This window comes from Pelobates fuscus, chromosome 6 (genome assembly GCF_036172605.1).
Source record: "Pelobates fuscus isolate aPelFus1 chromosome 6, aPelFus1.pri, whole genome shotgun sequence".
Lineage (NCBI taxonomy): Eukaryota > Metazoa > Chordata > Amphibia > Anura > Pelobatidae > Pelobates > Pelobates fuscus.
Genome location: NC_086322.1, coordinates 163341961 through 163367760, shown reverse-complemented (window position 1 = coordinate 163367760; position 25800 = coordinate 163341961). Strand labels below are relative to the sequence as shown.

At 44.8% G+C, this 25800-nt stretch overlaps 1 protein-coding gene across 1 annotated transcript in view; it reads right to left on the bottom strand.

Annotated features, from left to right (window-relative positions):
• The window catches only part of NAA15 (N-alpha-acetyltransferase 15, NatA auxiliary subunit), a 39390-nt gene extending 14449 nt beyond the window's left edge, over nucleotides 1–24941 (bottom strand). Inside the window, exons 1-5 of the mRNA XM_063458442.1 lie at nucleotides 24589–24941; nucleotides 4824–4908; nucleotides 4288–4392; nucleotides 3401–3558; nucleotides 3033–3167 (exon numbers count right to left, since the gene is read on the bottom strand). Coding sequence (XP_063314512.1) covers nucleotides 3033–3167; nucleotides 3401–3558; nucleotides 4288–4392; nucleotides 4824–4908; nucleotides 24589–24642 — 537 coding nt within the window. The 5' untranslated portion in view covers nucleotides 24643–24941. The remainder of the gene's footprint in view (nucleotides 1–3032; nucleotides 3168–3400; nucleotides 3559–4287; nucleotides 4393–4823; nucleotides 4909–24588) is intronic.
• Between the last annotated feature and the right edge of the window lie 859 nt (nucleotides 24942–25800).

The window sequence follows — 25800 nt, the reverse complement described above, 5'->3', positions numbered from 1 at the left end:
CTCACAACACGAGCAGAGCCCAGAGACACTCAGGACAAAATCAAGATGCAGAGCGCAACCCCCAGAGAGATATATAACGATAAATATGTACCACTGTCTAATCCATTTGTGCCCACAATCACTATGAGCCTATAAGTAGTATGTTATATACGCCGATTTAGCATGATCCTAATGTCTAGCTATTTGCTTTTGTCTTGTTTTGCAATCTCTACCCAAGCTTGTTGGATAGCACTAGGTATCAGCTAAATACATTAACAGATGTTAAAACGCTAAGTTACGTCTAAATAATCTTTACCCTACCTCGCAAATCTGTCTCCATGCTAAAACACGCTAAGCGAGGTCCATATCATTAACGGTAATATGCCTGTTTCTACAGCGTGAACCCAATTTGCTAGCATATACACCAAAACCGTACCTCTTATGTGGAAATAACCTACTTAGTCCTAGCATGTTACTAACTCCCACAGTTATCGCGTTAATTTAACCATGTTTGCATGACTTATACTACTATGCCCATGTAAAGCGAAACCCTACTGTTATGTCTAATATGCCTGACAAAAAAAAAAAATTGTGCCAGTTAAGAATGTACCCCGCATGCTCGCGTGGGAAAAACTTGAGGATTGCCTTCAGGGCACCACATGCCTGCCTGTAATTTTTGCGTGCACTACAAAAATAAAGAATTAAAAAAAATAAAAAAAATATATAGGTATATTACATGGAAGTGTGCAATGACATTCCAGGTTGAAAATGCAAACTTGTATAAGGCCAATTAGGAAATCTGATGAAACATTTGTGGATGTAAACCACTCTATTAAAAATTTGATCGATGTTTGTCCCCCTTTGGTACTCTCATCAGGATCAGGCATGCCTGATCCTGATGAAAGTCCCAAGGGGGACTGAAACGTTGATCGTATTTTTAATGGATATTCAATAAATTTAAATGTTTAACCTTTAAAGACCAAGAGTGCTGATCACTATCTGCAAAATAAATATATACATTTTTTTTTTTTAATTAAAGCCCACCTTGGCAACATTCAAAGTTAAAGAGATCCTATAGGGGCGGGGCCTGACAGCCGACCGAGGCCGCCGCATGCAACTTGGGCTCCTCCACAGATTACCAACATCGACTAACGTCAGGGGTATTTTGCCCGACTTATCAGCGGCTAAGTTGCCTCCTGACCCACGCACAAGCAACTCCTGCACACAGACTGAAAATTTGAAGCGCAGCCCCCGGTGGCCGCTACTGCAAGCCTCGGCGGCCTACCAACGCAACCCGAGGGGACGGCCGCTCCTTGGCTTCCTTACGAACCACCAGTCCAGGACCCTGTTTCATCCCCCTCCCCCCGCCGGTCCCCACTACTGGGTAGACCCCACACAAAGCAATAGAAGCCTAAAGCTAAAAGATGGCCACCACGCTGGAAGCACACCACGGTGGCCCGTATCAGCAATGGAGAATCCTCTTCGAAGCAAGGTTCGATGCCATCTGCCGCAAGTTCTGGCAATGCATCGCTCGAGGAGCTGCTCCGGACCCTTCTGGCGCGGGATTACTACAAACCACTGACACAGCAGCCCGCCTACCTCCCGAGCAGAGGGCCCACCGGGCACAACAGCCAGAACAAAGCCAGCGTGCCCGAGAGGACCCATACAGCGGAGACCCGCGGCCAACCTACTCTGAGCCGTCACGGCCACAGCCGAGTTGAACCCCGATCAGGGGAAAAGGGAAAAAGACGGCATGAAAGCCGGAGACATCTCCCGACTGCCCGCAAACGATTGCACAGAATGGCGATGCCACCGCGAAGGGGCCCACGGGGTCCTCCCCAAACACATAGGTCCGACAAGCAACCGCCGAGTGGCAGACCCTCATCACGGTGCCAGTGCCCGATAAAACCGCAGGGAGTCCCAGAGTTCCAGACAAGGACACCATCCACCTGCACCATGATCACAGGTACCCACAGAGATAAGGAACCGGGTCCAGCACGGGAACACCTACAGCTAGACTTTGTCCTACCCCAGCGGGACCCTCAGGTACCCCTAACACCCTTCCCCATGATGGGAGTCGGATGAAGAGGAATTTGCACAGCAGAATGGCACGGAGGAAGCTATTTGGTGCCTTTACCACAACGAACTTTGCCTAGTCCCTTCTGCAATTTTCTAAGCTGAGCTGACCTACGCTAAAATCACATATTAAATCTACTGTGGTTTCGCCCTTGTTAAACAACAACATTTAAAAATGAGGCATCTCTATCTTAGAAATGTGTTGCACTGATGCTATCGATGTATTGACCCCATGACGTACCTATGCATACATTTCCCCTGCTCTATCTTCTGTACCCCATCTCATATGCCTTAAATAAAAGAAAGAATTAAAAAAAAAAATGAGATCCTAAAGTGCATAAAAACAACACAGTTTTCCTGGCACTATAGGGTTAATAGGCCCCCCTCCCACTTACCTGAAGGTTCTGCCGACGTCAGCTGGTGGGGGAGCTCTAATGCGCTTCCATGTGTGCATTAAAGCCTCTCCGCAGGAAAGCATTAATCATTGCTTTCCTATGGGAAAAATCTGATGCTGGAGGTCCGTGAGGAAGCCGTGCGTTAGGTAACGAACCAAAAGTTAGCTTGGATTCCGGGAAGCCACAGAGGGCAGACTTAGAGCTGCAATGTAAACATTGCCGTTTCTCTGGAACTGCAATGATACACATTGCAGCACTAAGTGCAAAAGGGTCACAGCACCCAGACCACTTCAATTAGCTGACTTGGTCTAGATGCCTACAGTATCCCTAAGAAGCTTCTTAACCCTTTAAGGACCAAACTTCTGGAATAAAAGGGAATCATGACATGTCAGAGATGCCATGTGTCCTTAACGGGTTAATCTAGCGAAGTCTAAAATTAAATAATTAATGGATAGGTATGCAATATACACAACAATTTGGTTTGTTTAAGACGTCTCTATAGTAGTTAACATTAGCAATACTGGAGCAGACAATTCTATTAAAGGTATAATATATCAGTATAACAGTATTTCTCGGCAGTACCTGCTGGGTCTTCCGAAATTCCTCCAGGATTTTTGCTGCCATCTCATAATCTTCCAGCAAATGGTAAGCAATGGCATATCCAATCCATGAGGCACGCTGTGCAGGCCTCAACTGCAATAATTGGTACCTTGTTTCCTGCAAGAAACCAGAGAACACATATATATTTTACAAAGCAGGGAAATCAAATGTCCCTTCAACAAGGAAAACCATTATTAGCTCAAAGATTAAATGAGCGCTCTTGCGCTTTTTTTTTTTTTTTTTTTAACTAGTCATAATAAGAATAAACTTTCATGCACAAAGCCCCCAACTATGTATATATTTGTGGCTGCATGCAGAAAGAAATTAGTGAGCTCTGTTCGCTTACATACCCTGTAGCCTTCCAAGTCCCGCATTTGGATTTGCAGCAGAGACAGATCCCTCAGAATTTGGAGGTTGTCTTTATCCCATTTCAGGGCATTCCTATAACACTTGATCGCCTCATCATACTTTTTATCAGACCTCTGCAACAGGCCATACACATGCCAGCCTGGAAGACTTTGTTAAGGAAACCTTGTTTTTTGATAAATTCAAGTTAGAAAGCAAAATGATCTTAAAATGACTATCCGTTTTCCTGGCACTGCAGGCCACTCCAATGGGCAAAAGTGGTCTGTGTGCCTAGAGTGTTCCTTTAAAGATAAGGTGGATTACTGCTGGTTGTACGAAAACTGGATAGTTTCTGATACAATCTCACCTAAACTTCTCAGGTGTACAGTTTCCACTAAAAAACATTCCTTTTAAAATGTGCATAACATTTAGGCACCCATTATTTGGATTCTTGCTCACCATATTGCTAAAGCAGAAGTTAATCATCTATATATGCACAGTATTGATTTGCGCTCAAGACCGCGACAATCAATGCCACATTAGCAAGCGACTGGGCGTTATGATCTCCAGTTTATGTCAAACTTCTTGGAAACTATTTAACACAGAATCGTGGTACAGAGCCAGTAGCTGGCGCGCGCGTGCGTGTGTATATATATATATATATATATATATATATATATATATATATATATATATATATATATATATAAATAAAATGATATTTATGATGAACACAAATTGTAAACTTATCATTAACACCTTGAATGGTGGGAATATTTTCAAGCCAGCTACTTAGAAACTTTTGTCTTTCCTGTTGTGGTAAAGAAAAACAAAACACTATGAACAGACACATGAACATACATATTTTTTTGCAGGTATAATCAAAGGATACAGACATGACTCTTAAGGTCATTTCTTAGTCCTCTCCGAACAAGATCATAGGCATCCTCTTTCTTCCCAAGACAGTTTAAGGTCAATCCTTTCATTGCCAATGTTTCTGGGGGGAAATATTTCAAGAAAGTCCATCAGACAGATTGCAAGACACTAAGACTAATTTATTATATAAGCCAACCTCAAATCTTCCCTTTCTATAATCATAAAATGTGGTGAAATATGTTGGCAATGTATAAATGCCAATGATTATCATATCTGGCAGTAAGTTGGATTGGAGTTTTATAGCCAAGTAACACGTCACCAAAAATCACAATACACGTTTAAAAACCACATAAATTTAGCATAGTGTGTTATGTTGGTAAACATCTATATCCCATCACTTATCAGTTCACAATGGTGATGGAATAAGAAGCAAAGAAGTAATATTTTGATAAAGTTACTGGATAAATACCCTGGCTCTGTTCTATTAAAATCTCCTGATTATACAATACTATATGTATCTAAACAGTGATAGTTAATCCAAAGTTAAGTTACCTCCATGCTCTGCAAACTTGGGGTTGGACAAAATCTGCTTACAAAACTTCAACCCATTCCGATATTGCTTGTGTTCATAACATCTCTGAGAAAAAAAAAAAAAAAGAAGATTAAAATACATGAGTAAACATCTACTACTAGAAGGCTAAACTTTATACTGCTATACATACTGAAAAATATATAAAGATATTCCTAATTTGATACACATTGCAATCATTCGAATCACAATAAGAGAGGCCTACACAAGCTTCCAAAGAACATAGCTCTCCTGTACTCAGTATTGTGATTGCAGCACATGAAGGAGATTTACCTCCCATGCTGCAGCTCCTGCAGGCTGTGGTATGCCGATCACACATTCATCTGAGTTGGGCAGTTGGAAATTCCAGCAACAACCACTGGCAAGAGGCATGTAGGGGGGGCCAGACTAATTCCAACTCAATCAATGTGAGTATTCATGAAACACTCATTTTTTTTTTTTTTTAAATTCTTTATTTATTCCAGTGCAAAACATCACAAGCAATACATGCACAGTAATACAGAAATTCCAAACATAAAGCAAGTATATTGATACCGTTACATGAAATACCAACAAGAGGAGTGAACTAGCATGAATTTCCAGGTCACCCTGTCTCGTATCCCCATAAGCATGCCCAACTCCCGTTCACCACAGAAATCAAAAACCCCACAGGAGCTTGGATGTTCCGCCTGGCTTTTTTGTTATTATATAAAACAGTAATCGGTTAACCGATGAATAAGGTCGGCCGCACCTCCATCGCAAATTTGAGGAAAGAAGCATCTCGATAGAGTTTAGCACCCCAGCGTACTACCTTTCCTGTAGCATTAGCGTCACTCAAAAATAGTTCCGCTACGTGCGGCTCAGCCGTAAGAAGATTAAGAGACAGGAGAAAAGAGAAAGATGAAAGGTAGAGCCCGAGAGGTCGGGGCCTTAGAGAATGGGAGAGAGAGAGAAGGAGGAGGGGGGGGGGGGGAGGGGGGGGTATCCGAGGAGTGAAGCCCCTCACGAAGCCTCGTGAGGGGTATGATGCCCGCTCACCACTATCTCATACAGGATTAATTAGTTCTTCTCCCTGTAGGTCGTATCTAGTCCGCCTAAAAAACCGCCTAACACAGAGGTCCCCTAGTAACATCTAGACGCCCCAATCAGTCCCTACCGTCTTAATCGCTGACAGTGCAATCTATCCAGGGGCCCCAAAGTTTGTCAAATTTCTTCGTTGTCCCCCTCACCCGAGCTGTCAACTTGTCCATCAGAAAGGTGTCTTTTATTTTTTGTATCACCGTCGCTATCGTAGGGGTCTCCCCCTGTAGCCATACCTGCGCCAGAGCTCTCCTAGCCGACAGATTTATCTTTTGGACAAGGGCCTGTTCCATTTTCGTCCAACCATCCATGGATCTAGACAGTAGGAACACCCACGGGTCTAGCCTCACTTCCCTGCCTAAAATTTCCCTCAGTAAAGCAGCTACTCGTTTCCAATAGGCTTGCGCCTCCAGGCACTCCCACCACATGTGGATATACGTGCCCTTGTGACCGCAACCTCTCCAACAGAGGTCCGTCGGGTTTTTGCCCATCCGGTGCAGCGTTACTGGGGTTGTGTACCACCTGAATAACGTCTTATAGGATTGTTCCTGCAGCGAGACGCACACCGACGATTTTGCCGCGGCCTCCCATATCTCTTGCCATTCTATTCCTTCCAATACCTCGTTAAGATCTGCCTCCCACCTATGTATGTATGTGATGTCACCCCATTCTAGCGTACTTGTGCTCAAGTGGGAATACAAGCACGAGATCAGGCCCGTAGGGAACTGTTCCCTCTTACACATTTTTTCAAAGAATGTTAATTGCATCGTTGCAGCCGCCTTGATCCTGAAACTCCGGGCAAAATCTCTGAGCTGCAAGTACCGGAAGTAATCAAAGGGACGCAGAGGAGCTCTGCTCTGTAGTGCATCGAATGTGATGAAGGTGCCGTTTTCAAAGAGGTCGCACAACCGCTGTAATCCTGAGTTTTCTATACCCTTAAAATCTCGAGGGCACATGCCCGGTATAAACTTTTTATTTCGCAAAAATGGGGTCATGGGTGATGGTACAGAAGCCAGTCTGTATTTAAGTACTGCAGCGTCCCAGACCCTAAGGGAAGTGTGAATCGCTGCGCAATCCACTCGATCTGCTGGTCTATGTTCCTTAGGAATCCACATAAGAAATTGTGGTCTATCTGGGCCCATCATGGTGGATTCCAGATCCACCCACCTCCGCTCCCCTGGGGGGGAGTGCCACAGTGCAATCTGAGTCAATTGAGCCGCCACATAATAAAAATATAAGTTCGGGAGACCAAGGCCTCCCCTGTCTTTTGCCCTATACAGGACGTTGCGGGAAACCCTTTGCCTTTTATTCTGCCAGATAAACCTTCCTATGGCCTGTTGAAGCGGTCCCAAGGCGGATTTACTCAAGTGGACTGGCAGAGCCTGGAACAAAAAAAGTATCCTAGGCAGCACATTCATTTTTACTGAATGCAATCTTCCGATCCACGAGATCGGCTTGTCTACCCATGTCTCCATGTCAGCTATCAACTGTCTAATCAGTGGGATATAATTTTGCCTATGGAGTTGAGAGGGGTCCGCTGTCAACCAAATGCCCAGGTATTTAATCTGGTCCTTCTCTATCCGTAGGTGATAGGTCCTCCCTATAGACGCTGCGTCTTCGTCCGTCATACCTAAGGGGATCGCGCTCGATTTATGCAGGTTGACCTTATATCCCGACACCTCCCCGTATGCTTCCAGCATCCTAGTCAGTGCCTCCATGGAGGCCTCCGGTTCTGTTAACGTCAACAAGACGTCATCTGCGAAACCCGAAACAACGTATTGTGTGTCTCCCACCAAGATACCCTTAACATCAGGAGCTTCTCGTATGGCCTGCATGAGGGGCTCCAGCGAGAGCACGAATAGCAGCGGTGAAAGAGGGCAACCCTGCCTCGTACCATTGCTCAGGTGGAACGGTTCGACTCGCGCTCCCGAAATTTGAATCTGTGCCCTAACGTTGGAGTACATAGCTTGAATAGTTGTAATAAACGGGGCCGGCACGCCATAGTGTCGCAACACCTCAAATAAGTAAGGCCATTTCACTCTATCGAATGCCTTTTCGGCATCTAGGGACAACAGTAGTGTCGGGGTGCCCTTCGTGACCTGCCTCCCTATGAGATCTATATTGCGTCTCGTGTTCTCGAAAAGTTGTCTCCCAGGTATAAAGCCCACCTGATCCGGGTGAATCATACCCGTAAGGAGTGGGCCTAATCTGCCCGCAAGCACCTTTGCCAAGATCTTTGAGTCGTGGTTGATCAAGGAAATAGGGCGAAAGTTCTCCGGGACCGAGTCGTCCCTTCCAGGTTTGGGCAATAGAACGATATTCGCCAAGGACATATCTCTATCAGGCGTCCCCCCATCCATCAACTCATTAAACCAGGGTTCCAAGTGAGGGAGGAGTTCTTCCCGGAAGGTTTTATAGTAGCTCCCCGAAAAGCCATCAGGTCCAGGTGCTTTGTTGCTTTTCAAGGCGGATATTGCCGCGTCTATCTCCTCTCCCGTGATACGGCTTCCCAGTACATTCGAAACCGCTGCTTCTAGTTTAGGGAGTCGTAATCCAGATAGGAAATTCTGAATCCCTTCTAGTTCCCGGCCCGTGTCCGTGGCGCCTTCCGAAGAGTGGTTATAAAGTTTAGCGTAAAAATCTGAGAACACCGTGGCTATGTCTGTGGGGTTTGTCTGGTAGATACCCGCTTCATTCTTGATCCTCGTAATGTGTGTGCTCCTTTGCCGTGGTCGAAGGGATCTAGCTAGCAAGGTATCCATCTTGTTCGCCTTCTCATAGAAGGTGCGCTTGGCCCATATCATAGCCCTTGCGGTATCATCCAGGAGCGTTTCTCTAATCGAGATCCTTATGTTCTGCAATGATGTCAAATTGGCAGGCGTAGGGTCCGATTTGTGTCTGTTTTCCGCCGTTCTCAATGCTTCCAGTAATGTGGCCAATCGTTGAAATTTACGTCGCTTCCTCAACGTCGCTTCTCTGATCAGTACACCCCTAATGACCGTCTTATGGGCTGCCCACACCGTAGCCTTCGTAACTCCTGACTCCGCTTCCCTTTCAAAGTAGTCCCTGAGTTCCGAACGAATAATCTCTACAATAGCTGGATCTTGGAGTAGAGACGTATTCAACCGCCACGACCAAGGGGTCGCCGCGCTTAGCCTGTCTAGGGTTAGGGAGATATCTGCGTGATCCGACCAGGTTATGGACCCCACCCTGGACTCTGATACCCTGGGAACAGTTAGTGAGTTTACAAGAAACAGGTCTATCCTTGAATATGTGTCGTGAGGTGGCGAGTAGAACGTATAGTCAGTATCGTCTGGATGTTGAGCCCTCCATATATCCAGCAAATCAGTGTGTTGTATAAAAGTGTGTAACAATTTATCTTGCCCTCCCCGTTTATGCGATCTCGGAGCTCCCCTACAGGGCCCCCTGTCCATTGCTGGGGATGGAGCCGCGTTAAAATCCCCCCCTACGATGACCATACCATGTGGCAGCGAGTTGACCACGCGGGTCATCTCTGTCCAGAATTCCCTGGACTGCTCGTTAGGGGCGTAGAGATTGAGAACATGGATAGTGTGAGAGTGTAAGGACCCTGATACTAAAACATAGCGTCCGCTCGGATCCGTACTGACCTTGCTAACCCTGAGCGGGCATCTATGATGTATAAGAATAGCTACCCCGTTCCTCTTATTGAGTGCTCTGGCCTCAAACGAGGTTCGAAATGTATGATCTTTAAGGGCAAACTTAGCTGATTTCGGCAGGTGCGTCTCCTGCAGGAAGGCTATATCCGGGTTCATGCGCTTCAGTTCCCGAAACATGAGACGTCGCTTTTTAGGGGCATTTAGACCCTTAACATTAAGGGACATTAGTTTCACAGGCATAACTCATCTTGTGGAATATCGCTATTGTGGAGCCTACCGACACTACCATCTGTGGCCAAGATACTGAGGGCGTTCCTCGATTCCCCCCCCAGAGGAGAGATATGATGGGAAAGGGCAGAGTGGAGAGGGAATAGAAAAAGTAAAGAGAAGAAGAAGGAAGAACAACATAACATATTGTACAAAAGTCGCCTGGTCTTACCTAAAGCCAGGCTTATCCGGGGTATATGTCCCGTCATCCCCATAACTAAGAAAAGGTTCTGGGATGCTCGGGACATGGACCAGCCAATAATGGCACTACTTGAGTGCCAACTGAAGTTAAATATAGGAAAAAACACTGCAGACCCTGCATAACCCTTAACGGCAGGGAGGGCAAACAAAACCGAGTAAATGAGCCAGAGTATCTAATATCTTATGCTCCAATATGCATAACCAGAGGAGACATAGTTGAGAAGGTATTAATCGTAATTGAACAAATGTATTTCTTTTTGTTGTTTTATTTTGTATTTTTTTTTTTTTTTTTTTCCCCTTTTTTTTTTTTAACTATTATTCTTGTTTTTTTTTTTTTTTTCTAATATAAGATATATAGTTTTTTTTTTTTTTTTTGCTAAGTAGAAGTCGTACACACCAATAAAGCAAGCCTAATATAAGGCAATGAATAAACGAATAACCCGGTGCTGAGAGAGTGCTGCAAAATAAATAAACGAATGAGTACATAGGTATAGTGCAAGAATAAACTCGGGCGGATGGCCGCCGGTGCGGAGGGGCGTCCCCCAAGGTGAGACTACGTTCCCAAGCCAGGGATAGGAGGGGCCAGGAGCAGGGAGGGGAAGGTCACTCTACCCCATACTACCTAGGGGGATCCCGGCGCCATCTCGTGGCTCCGGCCCAGACACCACCCTCCCCCACCCATACGGGGACGAGAGAGCGAGCCCACGCTTCCATGCCCCCTGTAGGGCCTAACCATCTAAGCCAACCATAGCAATTACACCTCAAAAAACTAGGGCCCTATTGCCTACCCGGCTCCCCACGGTTCCGTCCCCCACCCGTGCAAACATAATACAACGCAATACAATTGCGCAAAAAAGTACATAGCGACATACATAACAGTAGCCAGACATCATCCCCCCACCTCCCTCCTTGCGGCCGTGGGTTATATAAAAACAGTAGCCCGGGAGAGAGAAAAAAAAAGAAAAAGGGAGGGGGGGGGGGGACAATATCGTCCAAAGGCATGATAGTTCCGTAGTCTACTTTGATATGCTGGCTAGGAGGCAAATGACCCCCAGTCCCGATCCTCTCCGATCCCCGCACCCCAACATGAGAAAACAGAAATATAAAAATAAACGGTGAATCTGACCACCCCGGCGTGCAGCCCATAAAGAAAAAACATAGGGGGCACGCATAATCAATGAAGGGGCGTCATGTCTCAGCAACCCTAACCCACCCAATAAGGGGAATAGGTGCTCCACGAACCCACCCGGGCCCGAGGGCCTTCTCAGGGACCCTCACGAGAGCTCCCCAACCATGCCCCCACTGGGTGAGCCCCAATGGAAATTAGGCTCCAAAAACCCGCCATACCATCCGCATCTTAAGAGCCCCCCCTCCGGAGTGGAGAGACAAAAAACCCGATCTCCTCTCCGCCAACCACCGCCGGATCCGGGTCGGCCTACCACACCGGGACTCACTCACCCGCCGTGTCCCACTCACCGGGGAGGGGACGCAGCTCCTCTACGGCAGGAGGAAGCTCCGACAGCTCGATCTGGTCTCGGATATCCAGGCTCCTCAGAAACGCCGCCGGGTCTCCGTCCGCGTACAAGGTTTTGGTGCGACCATCCCGGAACGCCAACAAACGGAATGGAAAGCCCCAAGCATATTTCACTCCATGCCTCTGTAGGAGCCCTGTCACAGGGCGCCACAGCCTTCTTTTTTGGAGTGTGGCCGGTGTCAGGTCTTGAAACAGGGTGAGTTCTACCCCGCCATACCTGATTGGGCCCTCTCTACTCCTCTTCAGCAGGGCTTCTTTCGTCTGGTAGAAGAGAAACTTAATAATCACGTCCCTCGGGCGGTTGTCAGTCGCTCTTCTTGCCCTGAGAGCTCTGTGCGCTCTCTCGATATGCCACTGATTATCCGGCATGTCCGGCAGCAAAGGCTTCAGGATCTTAGTGACCACTTCCAGCAGCGGGCCCTCACCTTCCTGTTCGGGTAGACCCCGAAGCCTGATGTTGTTCCGCCTGGACCTGTTCCCCAGGTCGTCCAGGGCAGATTCCGCCGCGGTCAATCTGGAAGACAGCTGGTTAATCTGAGCCGTAGCGGCATTGTGGGCCACGACCGTGGACTCCACACGCTGCTCCAGCACCGCCGTCCTCGCTCCCAAGGCCTGAATTTCGGCCTTGACCTCGTGTGTGTTTCTGGTGATTTCCGCAGCTAAGTAACCGCGAACCTCCGCCAGTTTTGCTAGGATTTGCGCAGTATTAGCTTCCGACACTTCCGAGGCCGCCGCCGCTCCCGGGCTAGAGGGTGATCTCGGAGCCATCGGGCTTTCCCTTCCGCCATCTTGGGCTTGCGATCGCATGGCGCGGGAGGCCGCAAACAGATCAGTCACCGTGGCTCCGTGTTCCGATGGCTTTTTGGACTGTTTCTTCGGTGCCCGCCTGTCCATAATGGCTCCCCCGGTTATTTTCTCGTCCAGGTCAGTGTTTTTAGCGCTATTGTAAGCTTATGGCATCGTGGTCCTAACGGAGCTTCAGGAGGACACGTCCATCTTGCTCCGGCTTCAGACCACGCCCCCGAAACACTCATTTTTGATGGGGTGACTGACAATAGCCCCTTAAACAGGATTTAAAGGGCTATGTGCAATACTCACTTTAACCATTGGACACAACTCATCTTTCAGTCTGGGTCCACTAGTTGTGGTCCTACCTGACAGAGGGGACCCTTAGGTACTGAACAATACCTGGGCTCCCTGGTTTTAACAGATGGCAGGCTCAGAATAACCCTCGCTGGGCACGATCTTTGCCGTGGTGAATTGAAAGGCTATGTGTAGCCCTCACTTTGAGCCCTACACACAGCTCACCTGTCAGTCTCGGGCTACTATGCTGGTCTTTTAAATGAGGTATTAGCTGTAATGGTTATGAAGCTATAAGTTCCCTGGGTATTGGTAATGGAGAAAACCGGTTTGAAAAGGTTTGCCTTTATACCAGACAAGAGCTGGGTGCTGAACCTCCTTTGAGTTGGTAGATGCGCATCCGACTTCTGCAAAGCAGCAGGAGTTGGAAATCCTGTCCCGATGGCCATTCATTGGCTGAGAGTGTCAGCTGAGCACTCCAAGTCAAAGAATGAAAAAGTACATGAAATAAACAGAAAATTTACATTAGTTAGTCTGGAACTCTAGTTCTGGCCTGGTTAATGTACTAATGACGCTGCAGGATGTAGAGTTGCACTTAATATAAAATATCTGTATGTGCAGCGTTTCAATATTTACAGATTTCAAGCACCATGACAAAATACTGAAGTGATGATCATGGTTCTTGGAGCAATGCAATAGCTGCAGTGGTTATGGTTCATAGAGTGAACATATTGTGCAACTACAATTGGAAAAGAGAGTTTCCTAGTGTAAAATCCTAAATATGCATTTGAAAACCGAACTATTTCTTTCTTAGGCCCCATTTCACAAGAAATGTATTCTAGTATATTGAAATTACTGATAATTCAGACATGGTAGTGTAAAATACTGTACTCCTTATAACAGCATGTAGACAGATTAAAATGAGATAAACATGGCAGATCTGCTTTCGTTCTTTCATAGAACATGCAATTTATGGTGTAATAGCTCATACTAAAATGTATACAAAGTAAAACAATTCCGTAGGAACCAAACATCCCATGGATTAATTATTCTAGGTTTTGTTTTTAAAACAAATCCCAGTACTGATGCACTGTAAAAGCATTAACTTCCAAGCATGTCATAGGGCAGGTTGATTTATTAGGCGAGTATTCTGCCTCTACAGAGAATAAGTACAAGGCTGTAGCTTGCTAAAAGCAGCTATCAGAGTTACATCAAAGAGTTACCAAATATAATAGAACTAAGCAGCACGATTTTTATCATTGGCCTACACAGGTTTTTTTTAAAACCCTTCTCACAACTACTGTACATTATTAAAGCAGCAGTTCTCAAAAAAATGGCAGGGTGACCAACACAAGAGTATGCAGTAATGCCTGTGTAATACATGCCAGAGCCCCTACTAGCAAACAGAGCTGAGAAGCACTGTAATTGATGCCACATAACCCATCAGAGGGAGAAAAAAAAAAATCTGCACACAGCCAAGTATCTGAATGCTTACAGCTACCAATACTGCTGACTGTTCACAAACCGCTTCCAGGCAGCAAAGCATTTAACTCAAAGTAATGCCAATCGTTACTCATCCATGACTTCATGCAACAACTAAAGTTGTTAATGTCCACTATAAAAAGCACTAAATAAAGGGACAATCTAGGCACCAAAATACTACAGAGTACTGTAATACGGTACCAGGAGCCCCCGGCACCATTCACTGATGATGATCTTGAGAAGTTTCTAAACAGAAAGACAGATAGCGTGCTGTGTTTTAGTGGCTTGTGGTCTTTCTGGTCTGATTAAGTACATCAACTCATACCGGGTTTAAACAGTATTTATTAGCTTATAGGGAATGTCAGGTGACACTAGATATTTCTAGAAGCTGATAAGAGAATAAGGACACTCGATCAGTTCAGGTAGGAAGGAACACAATTGCATACAACATAGCAAAGGTAAGTCTCAAACAGTTTGTAAATGGTTTGATTACTTGCAGACAGCATCCCAGGACCCTTGCACTACTGCAATGTGCTATAGAGCCTAGAGTTTTCCTTTAATTACAGTGCCTTAGGGGTGTACGTAGATGTGGTCAGGTACAGGGCTGTTGTGAAATTCAAAGTTACTTCATAATTTATCCAAATAAAATGAAATTTATATCTCAACACATTCATCGTAGTTTAAAGCGGCACTGTCATGGCTGCATTTTGTTTTTTTAACCCCCCCCTCCCCCCGACTCTAATACATATAATAGCCCCTTGGTCGCCCCTAAGCCCCACATATTATCTACATTTAATGTTTATTTTCTGACCAGACCTAGGTCCTGGGCCCCACCATTTTTTGTGTGGGTAGATGAAGTCCCTGTGTGACACGTCATCTGCCCAAACTAGATAGAGCTGTGAAATTCCTGCACATGCCTCGTTCGGCATTCGGACATGAATTTCGACTATTCATTCATCCTATGTCCTCCCCCCCCCATTGTCACTAGGGCCCCCACCCGCCGCTAACGGCTGAGGGCCAGGACATTAGGTCTAACCCCCTCCACCCACTGTTCATGGATGAGGGCCAGTGGAGGACCTATGTCCATCCCCCCCGCTAATGGGTGGGGGCCAGTAGCTCTCCCCTCCCCCCATTCATCTAAGGTCCCCCACCCGCTGCTCATAGGTGGGGGCCAGGGGGAGACACTAAGCCCCCTTTACTTTAGTGGCCCCCACTCGCGGTGCATGAGTGGGGGCTTGGGGGCACACACACTATGCCCCCCCCATTGTTATAGGTGCCCCACTAAGGGGCACTTTATTAGATGCTTGAGGGCGTCTTTTTTACAACAGTGAGCAGCCACTGGCTTCTCACTGTTTACTAGACATGCCCCTACTCGCGATATAGCAAGTAGGGGCAGATTAATTACTAATATCAAGTCATTTTTACTTGGTATTAGTACATTTGGCTTAAAGACCAATTTAGGTCTTTCAGCCTTTTGGTAGATAGCTCCCTAATACCGTGGAAATTAGGGAGCTATTTACTAAGCAGCTGCAAGATGTAGCCGTGGCATGAAAAGGATCGGAGTTTCATTTATTCAAATTCAATTCCGATACGAACAGAAACTACCGGATGCCATTCTTACACGAATGAACAAAATGTTCATTCAGTTAGGACGGAATTCGGTAGTTTTGCCGGCATCCTATCTATGACAGGATGCTGGGGAATAGTGAAAGGAAGCATCACGAGATCAGGTGATAATTGTGGGAAAATGTATTTGACCGCGAGAAGTGGGTCAAAGCTGGTCAAGCGTAGGAAACCTCCATAAAACAAAGTAGTCTCTCTTCCTTTTCTTTTGTTTTAAACAAAACTAGAGCAGACAGGAAGAAATGAAGAACAGATCCTGACCGAGGGAGAGAAGAGGAATAGATTAAAGAAAGGTAAGTTCGGCATGACAGTGCCGTTTCAAAGTACATTACTATGAGTATTATACTCAGAGACAGAGGACTATGGAACCAAAATAGGAACACTTGTCATACATGCAGTTACTTTTGTGTTGTGTTTTGGTGGCAGGAGTCCCCTGCCAATGTTTAAGGTATATGTCACCTAGCCTCCAAAAAATTAGTATTTCGGAAATATAAAATCTTACAGAATATTCACTTGGTATGGAATTTCAGTAAACATGTGGATCTACCAACGTCAAGTTTGTCATTTCCCCCAGCAGTCACTAGTGTCACAAAACTGGAAGAGAGAGTTTAGACGGGTCTGCACCCAGGTGGAGATGCAGACCTGCCTAACAGTCCCCCTGACCAGCAGAAAAATAAAGTATTGCTTGTCTTCCCTGCACAAAAAGGTAAGCAGGGGAGGGGGGAATGCTAAAATAATAAAAAAATAAAAACAAAGCACTGCAGTAGGTGGGGAGGCAGGATGGAGAAGCACAGCCTCTCCAGTCTACGCCCTTCCAACTCACCCTGCCACACCTAGTCATCACCCACATTTAGCCCATACATTAACATATATATGCGTACAGCTGAGTTCACTTGGGATTACGTATATGTAACAGGATTACAGATTTTGTTGGGGGAGGGGGGGGAGAGGAATTGGTTCTTTTTTTTGACAATCTTTATTTGTGTTGGTATTTTATGTTTTCCAGCAATGCAAGGTAGAACTACAGGTCGGCTTTTGAGCAAAGTAGATGATCAGGGGCTTCTATACAGCAAGCCATGCGTTTGTACCTAGGTCATTGATAATCAAACATGCATTTTCAGGCTTATGAGGTTACACATATATAGGTAGTGCATAGATTGGGATGCTAATTGGACAGTTATAATTAAACAAGCTATTGCCCACTTACCAGCCATATGTTAAAAACACTATAGGCGAGTTATATCAAGGTAGTCGGTGGAGGGGTTGAGAAGGTGGGGTCTGTCTCCGTCAGGGGTCGTGTGTAGGCAGTGAGCCATAGGCATCAGTCGGGTTACAACAAACACATGCAAATAGAGAGCTATTCAATAACAGACAAAAACACACTCATAGGCACACCAGTACACATACAGGCCTACATTTATTAATACACCCATAGACGACACACATACTGCGGGTAATGAGGGGGAAAGGCTTCACATTCCCCTGTCAGATGCTGGTACCCATCAGTAACAGCTTCTGCAGTACTCCTCTTTACTTTCCAGCTCACCCCCTGCTTTCAGAGTGGGCAGGAAGCAAAAGGGCCAAAATTGATGGAATTCTACATGGACTTCCTGAGGCACAGTAGGCCGTGGACAAAATTATGTTGACATGGGCAAGAACAGCTAGCACAGCTCTGTAGACAGAGAGCTAGTGTCTGCATTAAGCAATCAGAGACTTGTGGCTCCCTTGTCACTGTGCAGTGTGCTCCCTCTGTATTTGTGGCATAATTTACAAACTAAATTTGTTTCTGATCAAATTTAATTTGCACATTTTGCATGAACGATTGTAGGATATAGCTGCATACCATGGCAGTCGTGCACATTGGTGCCAGCATTAAGGGGTTAACTGAGTACCTTCAGTTTGGCGCCCTTTCAATTACTGTTTTAAAGGAACACTATAGTCACCTAAATTACTTTAGCTAAATAAAGCAGTTTAAGTGTATAGATCATTCCCTTGCAATTTCACTGTCATTTAGGAGTTAAATCACTTTGTTTCTGTTTATGCAGCCCTAGTCACACCTCCCCTGGCTATGATTGACAGAGCCTTCATGAAAAAGAAAACTGGTTTCACTTTCAAACAGATGTAATTTACCTTAAATAATTGTATCTCAATCTCTAAATTGAACTCTAATCACATACAGGAGGCTCTTGCATGGTCTTGAAAGCTATTAACATAGCAGGGGATAAGAAAATCTTAATTAAACAGAACTTGCAATAAAGAAAGCCTAAATAGGGCTCTCTCTCTTTACAGGAAGTGTTTATGGAAGGCTGTGCAAGTCACATGCAGGGAGGTGTGACTAGGGTTCATAAACAAAGGGATTTAACTCCTAAATGGCAGAGGATTGAGCAGTGAGGCTGCAGGGGCATGTTCTATACACCAAAACTGCTTCATTAAGCTAAAGGTGTTCAGGTGACTATAGTGTCCCTTTAAGCTCTGCTATTTTGCAGCAAACAAACATCAAGAAACAAACACTGGGGGAGAAGTACCACAGTGTTCTGTTATAAAAAGTGGCCTAAGGGACTACAAGTAGACCTATTACCATGGCAACCAGCCGGAACAGGAACAGTGTATTGTGTGACTCCTCCCCTACTGTTTCTCATGATTTTATTCAAGGATGACATTGTCACAGAAGTGACTGTTTACTTTTAATATTTACTCTGAAATGTGAATTTCCACAGCACTGCATGTTTAAAACGTGCCCTCCTACACCTAGTACTGTAAACCTCTCCAAAAGAGGTTGTTGGGCTATAAAACTTAATATCCCTTCTAGTTCTAATCTGTCACAAAGATAAAATTTTAAAACAAAACAAGACAAAAATCAAACAAACCTGTACCTGAAAACTTCTAACAGAGGTGATAGATAACACTGTGTAATTCAAAGAAGGCGGCTGCTGCCATTCATTGCACACTACCAATATGATCTTGACAAATGACCTACCATGGGTTTCTGACAATCTGCGCTGGAGCCAAGCATAATCAAGTGCTATTAGAGTGTCATAATGATATATAATGTATTTTAATCCTAGATTTAAAATATAATCTAGATATTGGACATAAATTGAACAAAACAGCAGTGGAGAAAGGTCCACGACAGTCCAACAACACAATATAAAATCGGTAAAGAACTAAGTGTTTTTTAGGAAGCTAAGGAGACAAGAGAGATTTAAAAAATGCATACAATTTTAGTTTTTTTAATTCATGCAGTGACTCAGCACAGTGTGTTATCCAATTCAAAACAGAATTTATATTGCTCCCTTGCTTTTAGATGTGTCAGTAAATGTTGGAATGGATTTAGTACTGTTAAACATACTGGTGTGCTATAAATATCTAGCAATACAAATAAAAATAGAATACGTTTTAACAGAGGGAAATGCAAGAGTTATATCCTCAGCTGTAGGGAAAGTGCACATGCTAACCTTCAGTGCTCCTATTTCTTACATGGGTGGAACAAGGAAGAGTGCTGAAGAAGCAGTCGTTAAACAGTACAGCACTTGCTCTCCTTTCGTCTTTCACTTTGGGAGGTGCAAGTATAGAAAGCATTCTCATAAATTAGACTGAAGAAAGGCGGCAATTTGAAACAAATGCAGGCCACAGCATGTCAGTTGTTATACTGGTCCTGGGAAGAGATTTGCTAAACGTTTAAAAGAAGTTTAACTTGTTAGGTAACAAGGCAGACACCGATTACTAATTGCACATAAGACGGTTTATTTTACTGCAAGTAAAAAGTCTTGCCTTGGTATATTATTTGAAGGTGTACACCATGACACTGCAGTATGATTTAAATTTATTGCAGGCTACTCATTTGGGTGCACGTTATAGGAAACAGCATGGCACTGCAGTGGTTATGGTGCCATAGCGATTGCCATTCCAGTTTTGCCCATGTAACCTTAAAATCATCCCATAAGCACCTAGTAATCTGTGTTCTTGCAAAACTGGGGTATGAGCAGAAAAGGCATTCTGCAACACAATATTTAGCAATACAGTAAATGTAGGGAGTAATATTAGGTTAATTAAACATATAGGAGTGTGGGCATTGAAAGAGAAAAAAAAATTCTACTTATCCTAGACATTAAAGAAGAAGCCCAATCTACTAGTCTGTCATAAAATCTGCTTGATTTTTTTTAATTTGGGGCACCTGCCTTAAAGAACTCAGGGAAAAAATAATAAATAAAAAGGCATAATTAAAAAAACTAAGCCATCAACTTTTGTATCTATTCTTTTGCAAAAATGTGGAGTTTAAAGGGACACTATAGTCACCTGAACAACTTTAGCTTAATGAAGCAGTTTGGTGTATAGAACATGCCCCTAGAGCCTCACTGCTCAATCATCTGCCATTTAGGAGTTAAATCCCTTTGTTTATGAACCCTAGTCACACCTCCCTGCATGTGACTTGCACAGCCTTCCATAAACACTTCCTGTAAAGAGAGCCCTATTTAGGTTTCTTTATTGCAAGCTCTGTTTAATGAATATTTTCTTATCCCCTGCTATGTTAATAGCTTGCTAGACCCTGCAAGAGCCTCCTGTATGTGATTAAAGTTACATTTAGAGATGGAGATACAATTATTTAAGGTAAATTACATCTGTTTGAAAGTGAAACCAGTTTTTTTTTTCATGCAGGCTCTGTCATAGCCAGGGGAGGTGTGGCTAGGGCTGCATAAACAGAAACAAAGTGATTTAACTCCTAAATGACAGTGAATTGAGCAGTGAAATTTCAGGGGGATGATCTGTACACTAAAACTGCTTTATTTAGCACTGCCAGCCTGACCTACCATTTCTTTGGGCACTCACAATCTTTATGGGCAGATACACCCACTTTTGTCCCACTTCAAGGGGCACTGGTCCTACGGGTGTGTGGTAATGTGTGTGCTGGCTGTTTGTAATATGGGGCGTTGTGGTGTGTGCTCGATCTGAGTAACAGATGTGTACTGTCTAATCTATGTGGATGGTGTGCATGCGCTATGTTACAGGTGCTGCAGCAGAGAGGCAGAGTATGGACCCTGGTAATCCACTGGGTGAGTGTCTGATCTACAATTGTGGCAGGTGTAGACAACCGTAATACCTCCATCACAGTTCTAAAACTGGACTAAAGTGGTAGCCAAAGCTACTTGTCCTGGCCGACAAAATAATTTTAATTAGAAAGACTATGGACACTACACAGAGTGTCTTCCCTTTCTGTCCTCCCCCATAGTGTGCATGCGTGCTGGCTGCGTTTAGTTTATGTATTGTGAGTTTAATGTGTGTGTGGGTGTGTTGGCTGTGTGTAAGGGTGCCATCCCCTCCGGCTAATCTTTCTGCGGGGAGAGGGGCTATGATTCCTGGTGGTCCAGCAGGGGCCTAGGCCCTGTGTACTGGAGTCGCATGAGGGCACTGCACTCACAATTAGGATGTGACACACAAAAAAAAAAAATTGAGAAGGAGTAAGCATTAGAACTGAATAGAAAGCAGGACAACAAGCAGCCACTAGATTGAAATTGCTTCTGCTAAGCTGCAGCAGGAAGACTGTCTGGTGCTTTCTAAAAAGGTGGGTAACCACTGAGTTCAATTTAAAAAGGGAGTGGGCCCAATAATCCATATCTACTTAGGAACATCTCATGTGTTCCTTGAAAGATAAAATGGTTTCACATTGTGGCTTTATTTATTTTAAAAAGCAGCACAACCAAACCGGTAACTAAATAGATTTTTATATTTTTTTATTATTTAAAGGAACACTATAGTCACCTAAATTACTTTAGCTAAATAAAGCAGTTTTAATGTATTGATCATTCCCCTGCAATTTCACTGCTCAATTCACTGTCATTTAGGAGTTAAATCACTTTGTTTCTGTTTATGCAGCCCTAGTCACACCTCCCCTGGCTATGATTGACAGAGCCTTCATGAAAAAGAAAACTGGTTTCACTTTCAAACAGATGTAATTTACCTTAAATAATTGTATCTCAATCTCTAAATTGAACTCTAATCACATACAGGAGGCTCTTGCATGGTCTTTAAAGCTATTAACATAGCAGGGGATAAGAAAATCTTAATTAAACAGAACTTGCAATAAAGAAAGCCTAAATAGGGCTCTCTTTACAGGAAGTGTTTATGGAAGGCTGTGCAAGTCACATGCAGGGAGGTGTGACTAGGGTTCATAAACAAAGGGATTCAACTCCTAAATGGCAGAGGATTGAGCAGTGAGGCTGCATGGGCATGTTCTATACACCAAAACTGCTTCATTAAGCTAAAGTTGTTCAGGTGACTATAGTGTCCCTTTAAAACCGCTAATCCTGCAAGGCCATACGCATGTATGCCCATCTGGAGAAAATGCAGTGTGTGCATGTGCACTCATAGAATTTCTACTTGAGATGCCTGAACTTTTTAAATATGATAGCTACATTTTAAAAAGTAAATGAAAACATAGCTGCTTCTACAACAATTTAAAGAGTTCTGGCCCAGATGTTAGAAATGTGATGTCCATTTCAATTGGTTCACAAAATTGTTTACAGGTCGGTTTGAGTATATTCAGCTGGTAATTGGAAATTTATTTTATATATTCCTTTTTATATGCTTTTTTGTGTAGATTTTTTTGCCCCCTTTCTTTTTCTAATGTACTAATTGAAAAGGAGAATGATAATAGTTTTGTTTCTCACATGACAATTTTGCATTTAGAAAGCTAAAGTTATTATATTAATATATCATTCCGTGGACGCAATCAAGTATATTTTGGAAATATATTTGATAATAAAAGTAAAATTTATTTTATTAGCTCTTTACCACAGTAAGAGCTTAAAAAGCATTGAATGCGGTGAGTGAAGTTACAGTTCCTCTTTTAGTAACTGCAGAAATGTTTCCCTTGCACTTGTAAAGACTGAGGAAGTGCCTTGAATCATGAGCTGCACAAGGAATCTCTTTTTATCTTGAGCTTTCCCATTGATTTTCCCAGGCTTTAACACTTATGAACATTTTGTGAATGAACTAGTAATGTATTGTTAAAGGCATGCTTTCAGATTCCCACCAGGGATTCAGCAATTTCTTTTTATTTTCTATGTGACTAGGAGTATCTATTCCTGCAGCCTCTCAATTTCATAGTTGATTCTGGGGATAAGACCCAATTATCATTTTCAGATTACCAGTTGTTGCTAAATTGGATCATTTGTTTTTGGACAAACTATGTGCCCTTATATGTAAAGGCACTTTAGGATCATAAGCACTCATCTCCATTGAAAAAGATAGATATAGAGTATCTATCCAAAGATATGCACCTTCATCTATCCACCCACCCAATATGAGACCTGGACCAGTGCTCTCCACCCACGTACCAGAGACGAATCCGGGGGGGATGCTGTCCCCTGCTGGGTGCCTTCACTGACCAGTGAGGGAGATCATAGATCTCCCTCACCGTCCACAGACATTGCTGGCAGGGAAGGGAGAGGAGACCTGTGAGCTCTAGCTTGCAGCTCTGCTGGGTCTCCTCTCGCAACCACAGAGCACTGCCGCGGTTACCATGGCAAGTGGTTCACTCCCCACTAGAACCGCCAGGGATTCTCCCCCGGACCACAATCGATATCCCCATCCCTGGGCAAAGGTAAGAGGGGATAAAAAGCACAATTTTTTTAATTACAAAAAACACTTTTTAATCAGCTCTCTCCCCCAACTACACACACACACACACACACACACATTACTAGAGGCCCTATCCCCTACTACAGCCCCTATCCTGGCAGACCCCAGGTAAATTGTCAAACTGTTCTTAAACGGTTTGACTATAGACCCTAGGTGGGGGCCACGGCACTCCTGGCACCATAACCACTTCAACCGCGGTTGTGGTTATTGTGCCTGGATGGTTTCTTTAAATAATCTATGAGTGCCCCTCCTGAGATAAAGCTCTGGATCCACCCACACAAGACCTGGACAAAATCTCTCTATTCATCCACACACCCGAAACCCAGACAAGCATTCTCCATCCATTGGACACCTAGACAAGCCCTTCCCATACATCCACCCACCCCAAGCGAGACCTGGATAAGCCCTCTCCACACACCTACCCAAACAAAACCTAGACACTCCCTCCCTCTCCATCAATGCATGTATGCGAGACGTGGACAAGCCCCTTCTCCACTTCCACTCACGCACTTGACTTTCCTTTTACGCCACCTGGTTCACCCACTTTTTCTCACCTATCCCACAACACCCCTCTACGCTTATTTTATTTACCTACATGTGAATATTGTCCTTTATTCCCACAATCTAAGCTACGCTGTCTGGCACCCTGTTTTTCCCCTATGTTGTGAACCAACATTTACAGTCTGGTCTCCACGCCATATATTTCCTCGCCATATATTTCCCGTTCAAGACACCTCCATTCACCAGCTTACCATATCATATACACAAGACAAGTCCCCCTAAAAGCTTGCAAAAGATGTGTGCTGATCCCCTGCTCCAACTTTTCATTGAATGGTGTGAACACTATCGCCCACTCAATGATATACCCCCTCTCTGTTTTCCAGACTAATGTGTTTGACCACAAATATATTTGATATTAGTCTGGTTTTCAAGCATGCTCATTGTAATTCCCCCTCCCCCTTCATATTGGGGAATAGCACCATTCATTGCTATAGACAGGACAGAGCCAGCCCCCGGGCCTGTCACTAGGATAAAACAATGATGGCTCACACTGGCAACCCCAGGTATTTCTGAACTACATTTCCCATGATGCTCAGCACCACTTTTAATTCAGAGCCCCCCTCCCTCCCTTGATTCATGCCTGATCTCCTCTCCCATACTATGGCTCTCACCCCTCTCCCCCGTGCACCCGCACATGGCTCTCACCAGGATCCTTTTAAAGAGCGCGTTCTCTTTGGGCGGGAGGCTGACGCTCGGCATCTCGAGGCCGCTCCTCGCGCCGCCTGCACGAGCTCCTTGTTGTTCCCTGGCGCCGCCCGCGTGCTGTGCTCCGGTGATCTCGCGCCGCTGGGAAGCCGGCCGCCGGTTACAGCTGGCTCTCTCCCCCGGTGGCCAGTCTGACAGCACGGACCGCGGGAGCGCTCACTAGGCCTTCCTCCTCACCCGCCCTGTCTGGGCCCTGGCCGGGCACTTCACGTGGTAATGTAACAGACCCGACAAGAGGCAGAGGCCAAAATGGCGGAAGGAGGAGGGACGGCTTCCAGGGTCACGGCATGATGAGCGCCTGCGCCGTGACCCCGAGCTGGACCGCTTCCGCCCTCACCGAGCACCGCCCATCCAACCAACCTGCCTAGGAGCGGTACAGCGCTGGGTATATCGCCCGCAGGCCGCCATGGAGAGGGAGGGAAGGGGTCTGCCTCCAGCATTGCAGTGGGTCCGTGTGTCGGGCTGTCTATATAGGGCAGCACTTAGTGAAGGGAGACTGGCTGCATGCATGTTTTTGTGAGCTTCTGTTGGTGTACAGTGAGCATTGAGCCAGCGATCCATCCATAGAATTTAGAATGCTGTGTGGAGATTCTGTATGTGGAAGGCTCGGTCTAAGCACCAGACCTCAGACATAGAGCCACTAGTGACCAGAGGTATTTCCTCCTTAAAGGAACACTGTCACTTCAACATTATCAACAAGATTATTCAGCCATTTACATGCATCTTGGGTCAGACAGTGGTTGGGTTTGAAAGTTTTTCGATATGATGGTTTCTCTGCACCGTGCAGGGAGTGAAGCTGGGAAAACTGTAGAGATTATATATTGATTTTCAAACACGGATAATCCATATAAAAAAAGTATGTTGAGGTGACAGTCATTCCTTCACTTTTGAAGGTCTTGAGTTATCACATACAGCATGAGGATGGAAAATGCCACCATAAAAGATGTGGTTTGGCGGACAGACGTGATTGCCATGCATGCACTTTATGTCCCCAATACAAAAAAAAAACAGATCTGATTATGGAAGGAGAAGCAGCTGCAGAGAGGGAAATTACAGATATGTGTTCTAGCCTCCCCCCCCCCCCCCCCCCCCCCCCTCTCTATCTATTCTCTAATAATGTAGCTTTAAAAAATATATATATGAAAGCACCAT